Source organism: Lynx canadensis, chromosome D1 (genome assembly GCF_007474595.2).
Source record: "Lynx canadensis isolate LIC74 chromosome D1, mLynCan4.pri.v2, whole genome shotgun sequence".
In the NCBI taxonomy this organism is placed as follows: Eukaryota; Metazoa; Chordata; class Mammalia; order Carnivora; family Felidae; genus Lynx; species Lynx canadensis.
In genome coordinates, this window is record NC_044312.2 from 59,116,453 (window position 1) to 59,129,380 (window position 12,928).

At 36.8% G+C, this 12,928-nt stretch overlaps 1 protein-coding gene across 1 annotated transcript in view; it reads left to right on the forward strand.

Annotated features, from left to right (window-relative positions):
* FCHSD2 (FCH and double SH3 domains 2) overlaps positions 1-12,928 on the forward strand; it is a 295,613-nt gene that overhangs the window by 252,825 nt on the left and 29,860 nt on the right. Inside the window, 1 exon segment of the mRNA XM_030331955.1 lies at positions 4,679-4,783. Coding sequence (XP_030187815.1) covers positions 4,679-4,783 — 105 coding nt within the window.

Below are 12,928 nucleotides of genomic sequence, written 5' to 3' on the forward strand. Positions count from 1 at the left end.
ACACACATATAGTCCAGTGATTTTTAACAAAGATGTAACAAACTTGTAAAAATGTTAAATAAATTTTAATAAAAATGAATCTAGCCATGTTTTAAGCACATGACTAGGGTGCAAGGATGATTCAACATTAGAAAATTTATCAGTATAATAAACTGCATTTATCCAGTAAAGATGAAAATTTCTATGATTATTTTATAGTTACCAAAAAAGCATATTATAAAACTTGTTATCTCTTAATGATTCAAAAATAAAACAGGGGTATCTGGGTGGCTCAGTAAGTTAAGCGTCCGACTTCAGCTTAGGTCATGATCTCATGATCTCATGGTCCGTGGCTTCCAGCTGACAGCTGAGAGCTCAGAGCCTGGAAGCTGCTTTGGATTCTGTGTCTCAAGGGGTGCCTGGGTGGCACAGTTGGTTAAGTTGATTCTGTGTCTCCCTCTCTCTCTCTCTCCCTACGCCACTTGCTCTGTGTCTCTTTCTCTCAAAAATAAATAAACATTAAAAAAAATAAAACAAAATTCACAGCCAGCCAGATAAAGAACTTTTCATCCTAACAAGGATATCTTCCTGAGACTTACTGCAAACATTATACTTGATGGGGTTGTATTAGTTTTATATATCTGCCATAACAAATTACCACAAACTTAGTAGTTTAAAATAACAGTACAAATTTCTCATCTCACAGTTCTGTAGATCAGAAGTCTGGGTGGGCTTGGCTGATTTTACTGCTCAGGCTCTAGCAAGGCCGAAATCCTCTGGAGTAGGACCCACTTCCATGCTCATTCAGATTGTTGTCACAATCTAGTTCCTAATAACTGTAGGACTGAGGTCCCTGCTTCTTTGCTGTCAGTTAGGGGCTACCCTTAGCTCCTAGAGGCTACTCTCTCTGGTCCTTCTACATGTGCTCATACATCTCAGAGTCAGCAATGATGCATTGAACGCTTCCCATGCTTGGAATCTCCCTGACTTGTTTTTGGCCCCTCTCTTTTCTCATACCAGCTGGAGAAAGTTCTGTGCTTATAAGGTCTCATAATGATTAGATTGAGCCACTTTGATAATCCAGAATAATCTCCCTATCTTAAGGTCTATAACGCTAATATAAGTGTAAATTATATTTTACATATAAACAGTTTCAGGAAATTAGGGTGTGGACATGTTTGGAAGCCATTCTGCCTACTAAAATGGTAAAATAAGAAAACAGTACCCATCATCACCACTAGTTTTTAGTGTCATAAGATTTAGTCAGTACATTAATGAAAGAAAAATAAAGTGTTTAAATATTAGGAAAAGGTACACCTGTCATTATTTATAGATGATGTGATTGTGGACTCCCCAAAATATGTGACCCAACTGTCACACAGACGTAATAACAGCTCAATAAGGTGAATAACAGCTCAATGATTTCTATCACAGAAATCATTAGATTTCTTAGTAACTAGAAATAATAAATTACAAAATGCAGTTAGAAAAAAAAAATTCACCATAGCAGTAAAATACTGATGAATTAACCAGGGAAATATCATGACCTATAAGAAGACATTTTTTTTAACCAATGAACATAAAAGATGACCTGAGTAATTGTGGAGAGATGCCAAAAAAATGTGGATTTTTGTATTTATTTGTAATTTCAATGCAATCCCAATGAAACCAAAAAGATATTTTTATTTCTTAAAAGATTTTATTTATTGGGGCACCTGGGTGGCTCAGTCGGGTAAGCCTCTGACTTTGGCTCAAGTCATGATCTCAGAGTTTGTGAGTTCAAGCCCTGCATCGGCCGCTGTGCTGACAGCTCAGAGTCTGGAGTCTGCTTCAGATTCTGTTTCTCCCTCTCTCTCTCTGCCCCTTCTCCACTAGTGCGCTCTCTCTGTCTCTCTGTCTCTCTCTCTCTCTGTCTCTCTCTCTCTTGCTCACTCACTCTCTCAAAAATAAACACTAAAAAAGATTTTTTTAAGATTTTATTTTTTAAATTAGTAATTATTTTACATTCTTTTTAAAAAATTTTTTTAAGTTTTATTTGAGAGAGAGTGAGCACACACAAGTGGGGGAGGGGCAGAGAGAAAGAGAGACAGAATCCCAAGCAGGCTCCAAACCATTAGCACAGAGCCCGATGTGGGGCTCAAACCCATGAACCATGAGATTTTGACCTGAGCCAAGATCAAGACTCACTTAACCAACTGTGCCCCCCAGGTGCCCCTAACGATTTTATTTTTAAGTAATCTCTACACCCAACATGAGGCTTGAACTTAACAACCCCAAGATCAAGAGTCACACACTCTACTGACTGAGCCAGCCAGGCACCCCTAAAAAGATATTTTCAAAGGAATTTAAAAATCTGGCTCTAAAAATGTTTCTGGATTTTTTTTTAATGTGCAGGAATAGCCAAGAACAACGAGACTTACGTGCCTTAGCACATACTGAAATACAATAATGACCATAGTAATTAAAACTGGTATTATACAGAAATTAACAAATATATTTAAAAAAATGATCTGTATGCGTATGGACCATTAATTAGATACTGATTGAAATCAACCAACCATAAAAAAGTCATTTTGAAGAGCCAAAGAAATTTCATGATGAACAGCATAGTAAGGCTACCAAAGGACTCATTAGTAGGTCTGTTGATGGTATTATAGTTTTATTTTTTCTTAAAGTTCATATTTTCAGAGACTTCTAATAAGGCATGTAGGAGTGAAATGACATGATGTTTGAAATTTGCTTTAAAATAATCTAGCCAAGAAAAAAAAGACTAAGCAATGTAGATGTAGAAAAATCTTGCTGACTGTTGAATCTTGATGATCAGTATATTGGAAGTTCAGCATACTAGGCTCTTTACTTTTGAGTATATTTGAAATTTTTCATAATAAAATTGTTCATGGCATTTCAAATCTTTGGGAGAAGGATTTATTCAGTAAATAGTATTAGAGCAATTGTCTGTGCATCTGGGGAAAAAATATAAAGTTAGATTCCTCCCTTCCACTGTAATACAGAATAAATTTAGAGTAATTAAAGAGACATGTGCTAAACACAAATGATTAAACCTGGAAAATATAGAATATTTTTGGTATATTACAGATGACTTTTTTTTAGTGTTTATTTTGAGAGAGAGAATGAATGGGGGAGGAGCAAAGAGAGAAGGAGAGAGAGAATCCCAAAGCAAGCTCCACGCTGCCAGTGTGGAGCCCAATACAAGGGCTTGATCTCACAAATCACAAGATCATGACCTGAGCCAAAATCAGGAGTCAATTACTTAACTGACTGAGCCACCCAGGCGCCCCTACAGATGACTTCTTAAGCAAGACACAAAAAAAGGAAGAAACCGATAAATGTGACCACATAAAAAATAAACATTTCTATAAAACTAAAGAACTTTAAAAAGTTACGAGAAAAGGAATAGAATGAGACATTTGTGTTTGTTTTTTAATATTTATTCATTTTGAGAGAGCTCAAGCAGGAGAGGGGGGCGGTACAGAGAATCTCCGCACTGCAGCATGGAGCCTGATGCGGGACTTGAACCCATGAACCGTGAGATCATGACATGAACTGAAACCAAGAGTCAGATGCTTAACCAACTGAGCCACCCAGGCACCTCTGACACCTCTGGCACGTCTGACATAACAGATAAAGGACTAATATCTAGAAAGATGTTTAATAAGTAACAAAAAGACAAAAAAAAAAAAAAACAGAAGAAGGATAGAGGCTATGAACTGTCCATTTATAAAAATAGAAATAAATACAGATGACCAACATATGAAATGATGCTGTCTATTAGAGAAATTAAAATTGAAATGAGATGATCTTCGTGTATATAGCATCTTGGCAAAAATTTTAAAGATTGACAGTATTTAATGTTGGTAAGATACAGAAAAATATGCTCTCACACAGTACTAGTAAAAGACGAGGTATAATTTTTGGGGGGCAACTCAGCAATGTCTATTTAAATTAAAATACAGTTTTCACTTCTGTATTTTTATCTTAAATAAATATTCCTATATGTGTTCAAAGAGTCATTAACAAGGTTGTTTGTACAATACTATTTATAATATTGGGAAATTCGAAAACTCAAATAGCAGTAGAAAAAGAGTAAATAAAAATGGTACAGCTAAACTATTGAATCTATGGATTAGAGAATGAAGTCAGTCTATTTGTACAATCATAAACAGTTTGCTTAGACACATTGAAGGGATGATAGATCTCATTTTAGATCTGTTTTTCAGATCATTTTAAACAAAACTTCAAGTATGTAGAAATACACAAGCAATAGTCTGGAAAAATACATGTAAATTGATGGGATGTGCCATTTTATATTAGTTGTTGTTTTATAACAATATATTCATGTAATTTTTAAAAATCGAAAGTATGTATATCAAAACATGCAATCCAAATAAGGTTTGTAGCTTGTACCAATGTCAATATCCTGGTTTTTATATTGTAGTATAGTTATATAAGCTGTTGCCATAGGGGAAAGGGACGAAGGGACTTTCTGCTACTTTTGCAATTTTGTAATTATATCAAGGGTTTGTTTTTTTATAATTAACAAATAAGTGAAAAAATTAAAGGTTAAAAAAGGAATCGTGGCCACTTGTCACTGAAACCTAGTAAATTGCCTAAATACACTAGTCACTTAAGAAAAAATAGAGAAAAAAAATAGTCATCATTTCCCTATTTTCTTTAATAGGTACTAGATGATCTGGAATGTCATGGAGTTGCAGTATCAGAACAAAGCCGAGCAGAGTTGGAACAGAAAATAGATGAAGCTAGAGAAAACATTCGTAAAGCAGAGGTGAGGTGGCAGCTAACTGTGGCATTTTGCCCAGCTCCAACAACGTCACGACTATGATATATACCTTTAGGATTCAGTTTCTATACACTGATTAATTTGAAGATGATTCAACATTTTTATGTGTGTCCAGAGTATTATTTTTGAGTACCTGCTTCATACAAGGTAATACATGTAACAAAAGGCACTGAACCTATCTGAAGAGTTTGCAATCGTGAAACATTAAATAACAGAAGAATTATATCACAGTGAAGGTACTAATTTTATAGTTTTCACAAGGTACAAAATAAATCAGTCAAATTAATGGCATAGAAATTGATACATATATGTTCAGAGCCTTGAAAAGTCCTGCCCCATATAGAAGGTTCACTGGTCCAGGAGCATAAGCTGATCTTCTAGAAAAGAGACTTGGTTGAGCAGACAAAACAAAAAACATTACAACCATGGATTTTAATCTTTTGGTAAGGGGTCTTGGGACCCTTTGAGGATTGTATATCTCTCCCACAAAAAAAAAAATTCACATTTTTGTGCACAGTTTCCAGAAGTTCATGTACCCTAGAGTAATATTCTCTGACCTAGAGGCAGAGAGGTTGAGATAGAAAGAAGTTATTTGCAAAGGAGGAAGACCTAGGATATAATTTGGCAGTTGGATTAGATTAGAGTGGAGGTTTTTTTGTGAGGAAATGTGGTAGGAAGAAAGCAAAATAATTGTGGTTAGGACCAGTCCATGGAGGACCTGTGCACACTTGTATATAGTTATCTACCCAATGCAACATGTTGAAGGGATGTAGAAATAGACATTTTAAAAAGACTGAGACTATCCAGGCCTCAAGGAGAATATGTTCTTGTTAGGAAGGCCTCAAGAGAGCCAAAGATAACTAAGGCCTTAAAGCATAAATGCCAAGGAATGATCCACACAAGTATACATAATACTTAAGGAACCCAGAGGACACAGAGACCCCTGGGAGAAGTTGTTAGGGCAGGTAACACAGAAGAGGTAGGATTTGAGATGGGTGTTGACAGATGAATAATATTTAATTCGAGAAAAAGGGATAGATAGCACAAGATTTGTGCTATGCAATGTTAAGAGGCATAACTGGAACCAAAAGAAGAAGGTAGGAAGGAGGCAGATTTGAAGCTGACATTGGGAAATCCTAACAGTCAGATCTGCCCAATGAAAGAATAAATTCCCCTGGGACGAGGTGCAGCACTGCAAGTGCTGTCAGGGACTCTATACAAGGAATTCTTTCATTGGTTGAGGGTTAATCTAAACTAGTGATTTTCACATGTCCCCTCAGGACTCTAGAGGTTTTGAGGAAATGTTTCAGTGGTTGGTTGGAGGGCAGGGGGAGGTGAGGGGAGAGGCAGCTTAGGCAAACATAGGGAGTATGAGCATGTTTTTGGCATAACCCCACAGAAGTGATCTGAACCAGAAAAGCTTGCCATCTGCCTGGTCTAGAAAAGCCCCAGTAAACCTAACTTGCCTTTGTTCCTGGCACATGATCCACAGCCTCCATAGTGAAGAGGGCAGGGTGTACAATAAATAGTCATTTTCTGCTCTGAATTCAGGGTCACGGCTAAACCACTACCCCAGTGTGCTGGCCAACTACTATTGGCAGGCCCTTGCCTAGTCTGAGAAACACTGGCTTGTGTAGAAGAGTTTCTCCTGGTATTTGTTTCTCTATACTCTGAGTGAAGTCAGTTTTGGAGCTTTGGTGGAACGGGACAGGTCTCAGAAGTTTTCCAAAGGGTGTGTTCTCTCTTGTATTTTCCGTTTCCAGACTCCCTCCATAGTGTCACTGTCTGGTACCATCGCTCCACCAAACCCCCCAGTAGTAGCAGTAGTAGGTGTCAGTCACACAGTCTGCATTTAGGCTGAATGACCTGTTATTTCCATGAGTGTGCTAAACAGCCCTGTGTTTGTTAGCTCAAAGCTAAAAATATGACGTGAGATTCCCACAACAGAATGACTCGTTTCTCCTAATACCAGTATTTAAGTCTGCATTCTCAAAGATAATTTTCTTACCAAAAATACAGAATATGCTAAAAACCATGATGCTAGATCCAGTATCTCAGTTTTGAATATCAGTGAAATACGGTTAATCTTACTGCTGTCTTACAATGATCTTCCACTTGATTTTCACCTATCAGATATGAAGAACAGTCCAGCTAAAATTAGATGGCAAATACATGAGTGTATTACTCACTGCAGGGGTAGTACTTACCAGGTTGTCCTAATGACATTTTTGGATAGATTTGACTACAAGAGCCTTCAGAGGAATTGACAATAGTGGTTTTGTAGATTACCTTTTTCTTTCTTCTGCCTGCATATCATTTGCATTGAATTTTCCATTCAGTAGTTACTTACTTTATTATAAATAACTAATCAAAAGGGACAAAGCTGGTTAAAATTCCATTATATCCTTCATGTTTGATTTTTAACTCCCACCAACGTGTTACCCTCCCTTGTTGGGTAATCTACTTTATCTAGTCTTTTCTGTATTATGTTTCCATTCAGTGTTGCTGATTACAATAAAAACATCTGTGGTGCTCAGTAATAGATTAAAGAAACTTTTTCCAGACATAGAAATTGAAAAATATAAATGGCCTGTGCTTTTCTAAAGAATATAGCAATTACTTAATAATTATTGACTGGTTAATGTGTCACAAATTCACTAAGTTATTAGTGTAACAATTACTTAATAAACATCTGCTGTGCCCCAGGCACTGATGGATATACTAGACATACAATGATGAACACACTGTGTGTACTAGATGTGGTGCTGTTGGCAGCCCCTGACAAATCCAGGAGTTGAAACAAAGCAATAGCTGCTTAAATTAAACTTTAAGAACAGTCTTCTTAACCTGGTATTTAGGTATTTGAATTTTTTGAAATGCCTTTTGTCACAAAGACACACACATTCTGCATCTGACTTATACCTGTTTTAAAAGTAGCTTGCCAAGAAACTGAGAATTTTAAATACCATCTTTTTGGAAGCTGTACATGACGTATGTTGTTCCAGAGCACAATTACTTTTTGCATGTTTAAATTTTTCCCTTTTTGGGGGGTTGAGGGTAGTTCTCTTTTTTTTGACAGTGAAGAGACATACTGAGGAGACACAAATAGGAGAAAGTTAATGTAAGAAGTTAAAGATACTGGAAATTTTTAGTAGTTCATGTTTGGTGTAAGGTCTGCAAGAAGGAACTATAGACTATATGATTCCTTCTCTAAGATACTAATTACATATTTTTTTATCTGAATATACACTTGAAAGCCAGAGTACCTGGTATCAAGAGTGAATTAACAAAACCAAAAAAATCAATTATTATTTATATAAACACGTTTTCATAGGTACCATTTTCTCTTAAATTGTCATCCTATAAGGTTCTGTTGTACATCAGAAATTCAAGATTATTATGTCATCCTTGTACCTCAGTGACTCAAAAATGGTAATTAATACCCTTGCCAGCATGCTATAGGAGAAGCCCCAAAATTTCAATTGCATAAAATGTAAAGCCTCCTTGCCACAAGATTAATGAAATGCTAAGGATAAGCCTGCTATAAAAACAGAATTTTCAATCATATTATATCGAAATTTACATTACCTCAGGGCCTGTTATTGTGGGTTTTCACTATACTCTTATAATAGTGTGTCAGCACACCTTTTGACTAATCACTTTCTTTCACTTTATGTGTGAATATGTTCTTTTTTTTTTTTTTCCTTTGTGATTATTTATTTTTGAGAGAGAAGAAGAGAGCATGAGCGGGGGAGGGGGCAGAGAGCGAGGGGGACAGTTTCCGAAGTGGGCTCAGCTGCTGACAGCAGAAAGCCCAGTACAAGGCTCGAACTCATGAACCGTGAGATCATGACCTGCGCCAAGGTCAAGCTCTTACCCAACTGAGTCACCCAGGTGTCCCGTGAATATTTTCAACTGTACAGAAAAGATGAAGAGTAAATAAGTATTTCTCAACATGCTAAATTCAACAGTTAATATTTTGCAATATTGGCCCTATGTGTTTATTTCTATTCTCTAAAATAGAGGTTAAATCTCGAGGCCTTATTAGAGTCAGTATTTTAGGCAAGAATACTTGATAGATGATGCTGTTTTTCATCACAGAATGTTTTTTATCAAGTTGCCTCTCTATGAATGATGCTAACAGTAGTCACTTAATTTGGTGGTGCTCCCAGATCTTTCCACTGTTCAGGTTCCTTTTTTTCTTTTTTTTTTTTTTTTTGTATTTGCAGCTACCAGGTACTAGTCACCTCCAGTAATGGCAAATATGTATTTTTCTCTCTTTCTTAAGTATCATTTTGATGTCATGGTATTTTAAAAGTCAGCTCTGGGGGCGCCTGGGTGGCGCAGTCGGTTAAGCGTCCGACTTCAGCCAGGTCACGATCTCGCGGTCCGTGAGTTCGAGCCCCGCGTCGGGCTCTGGGCTGATGGCTCAGAGTCTGGAGGCTGTTTCCGACTCTGTGTCTCCCTCTCTCTCTGCCCCTCCCCCGTTCATGCTCTGTCTCTCTCTGTCCCAAAAATAAATAAACGTTGAAAAAAAAATTTAAAAAAAAAAAAAAATAAATAAAAGTCAGCTCTGGGGCACCTGGGTGGCTCAGTCAGTAGGTGTCTGACTTCGGCCCAGGTCATGATCTCACAGCTCTGTGAGTTCAAGCCCCGCATCAGGCTCTGTGCTGATGGCTCGGAGCCTGGAGCCTGCTTCAGATTCTGTGTCTCCCTCTCTCTCTGCCCCTAACCCACTCGCATTCTATTTCTGTCTCTCTCAAAAATAAATAAACATTAAAAAAAAATCAGCTCTATCAAGGTATAATATACATACAATAAAATAAATGTAACCATTTCAAGGGAACAGTTTGGTAAGTTTGGACAAATACATCTCCCTAAATATTCACCACCACAATCTAGACACAAAATATTTCATTCATCCCCTCCCAAATTCTCTTGTGACCAGACAACAATTGACATGCTTTCTTAAGTTAGTTCAACTCCGACAATATGAGTATTAGATTACTTGGTATTGTCCTACACATCACATGCAAAGATCACCTTTCATGCTTTTATACAGTCTTATTTTTTGTCTTAATCTCAGTTTGATGAGCTAGTATGTATTCAAGTTCACTGATTGTTTCTTCTGTGGTACATAATCTACTGTTAAGGCCATCCTGTCAGTTTTGATTTCAGGTGTTACAGCTTCAGCTCTAAGAGTTCCGTTTGGTTCTTTATATTTCCAGTTCATGCCTGCTTATCTTCATGTTTTCCTTTAAATCCTTAGGTGTATTTATAATAATGACTTTAAGTCTTGTCTGCTCATTCCATCATATCTGTGATGTCTGTTTTTTTTTTTTTTTTTTTTTTTTTAATTTTTTTTTTTTCAACGTTTATTTATTTTTGGGACAGAGAGAGACAGAGCATGAACGGGGGAGGGGCAGAGAGAGGGAGACACAGAATCGGAAACAGGCTCCAGGCTCTGAGCCATCAGCCCAGAGCCTGACGCGGGGCTCGAACTCACAGACCGCGAGATCGTGACCTGGCTGAAGTCGGACGTTTAACCGACTGCGCCACCCAGGCGCCCCTCTGTCTTTCTTATTGACTGATTTTTTTCCTTTAGTTATGGCTCATCTTTTTCTACTTTTCAAATACCTAGTAATTTTTACTGAGTACTAGAAATGGTGAGTGTTTGGTGATTGGGGTGTCTGAATTCTCCTTTCTTCTTTTAAAGACTGTTGAGTTTTGTTCTGACAGCCAATTCAGTTGCAGATCAATTTGATCCTTTTGAGGCTTATTTTCAAGCTTTGTTTGGGCTGGTTTAGAATAGCCTTTCCAACAGTGTGGAGGTTCCTCAAAAACTTAAAAATAGAACTACCCTACAACCCAGCAATTACATTACTAGGTATGTATCCAAGGGATACAGGTGTGCTATTTCGAAGGGGCATATGCACCCCAATGTTTATAGCAGTGCTGTTGACAATAGCCAAAGTATGGAAAGAGCCCAAATGTCCATCAACGGATGAATGGATAAAGAAGATATGGTGTGTGTGTGTGTATATGTATATGTACGTATATGTATATGTATATGTATATACATGTGTATATATATATGTATGTGTATATATATGTATACACATATATATGTGTGTATATATACATGTATACACATATATATGTGTATATATATACATATATACACATACATACATACATGCATGCATGCATACAATGGAGTATTACTCAGCAATCAAAAAGAATGAAATCTTGTTATTGGCAACTATGTGGATGGAACTAGAGGGTATTATACTAAGCGAAATTAGAGAAAGACTGATATCAAATGACTTCATTCATATGAGGAATTTAAGATACAAAACAGATGAACCTAAGGGAAGGGAAGCAAAAAAGAATATAAAAACAGGGAAGGGGACAAAACAGAAGAGACTCTTAAATACAGAGAACAAACTGAGGGTTGCTGGAGAGGTTGTGGGAGGGGGCATGGGCTAAATGGGTAAGGAGCATTAAGGAAGATGCTTGTTGGGATGCGCACTGGGTGTTATACATAGGTGATGAATCACTGGAATCTACTCCTGAAAACATCATTGCACTATATGCTAGCTAACTTGGATGTAAATTATAAATAAATAAATGAATTAAAAAATTAAAAAAAAAAAAAAGAATAGCCTTTCCAGTAGGGCAAATTTAGCCCTATTACCAATGCATTTCCTTTCTATAGTTTCTTGTTTTACCATGAGTATCCAGCAAGGTTTCTCAATTCTGGCTGGATAGATGGAACATCTTTCAGCCCTGTATAAGCTCTTGAGAAGTTTTTAGTTCACAGCTCCGTAGTAGATGTCCTTTCCCTGAGTCATTATCCTTTGCTTCTCCTCATGGAGTCCCACATATTCTCAATTTATTATGGGTTTTTATTAATTTAGTGTATTTTAAATTATAGTTGGCCTTTTTTTAAGTGCCACATTGTCTAAATTTGGCCAGTGAGAGTCCATTTAATGGCTGATTTCCATGTCCTTTTGACATTATTCCCATTAGATTTTTGAACAGTTTCTTGCTTTCTCACACAACAAGCCATCATACACTCACCATGTATTTTTCCCCTACCAGACTTAGAATTAGCCATTTCTTCATGGAGCTCTGATTTCTTTTAATAAAGAATAGTATTTATTTTTTTATTTAAAAAAATTTTTTTTTAATATTTTTATTTATTTTTGAGACAGAGAGAGACAGAGCATGAGCAGGGGAGGGGCACAGAGAGAGGGAGACACAGAATCTGAAGCAGGCTCCAGGCTGTCAGCACAGAGCCCGATGCGGGGCTTGAACTCACAGGCCGCAAGATCATGACCTGAGCCGAAGTCGGACGCTCAACCGACTGAGCCACCCAAGCGCCCTAAGAATAGTATTTAGACACCAGAGTCTAGAATGTGAAGGTGCTTATTGTTATGAGTATCATTTATTTCTTGGCCCTTTCTTTGTTATTAGAGCTAGGAATTTATTATTTTTTTCACATCATGAGTTCATGTTGATCTTTCCAATTAAAATTTAAAATTAAAAGGATTTTGTTGAACTTCTTTGATTTTATATTATCTTTTTTCTCCTATATTGAAAATCTTGGTTCCTAATATTATCATAATATTTTATTTGCTTTCTCCTGCAGTATATTAAAAAGTCTCAGAATTATAATGGAAATACTAATGGTAATCTATTGAGCAAAATTTAAGATTTCTTTGCAGTTCATTTTGGGTATAGAATATATCTCTACAAGGGTTTCTGCTTCTGATAATAAAGGACTAACTCATATTAGGCTAATCCTCCTTTAGATAACAGTTATTAACCTGGGGTAAAAATATTTAAAGTGATTATTTAGTAGATGTGGAAAACTGCCATATAAAAACTGGAAAGGAATAGACCCTGAAAAGAATGGGACTCTACTTGGTGATATTAACATTAAACAGCTCTTTGCAAGGGGTTGTTTTCAAGCATAGAGCCTTGGTCTTAACTGGCTTTAGAATGGCTGTCAGGAAGCCCTCAAGTTTGCATATATGTAAATAACCGTCCATATCCTGGGCCAAACCTAAATACATGTATGGAACAGAAACTCCCAGGAGCTTGACAGGAAACAGTAGCTGGAAG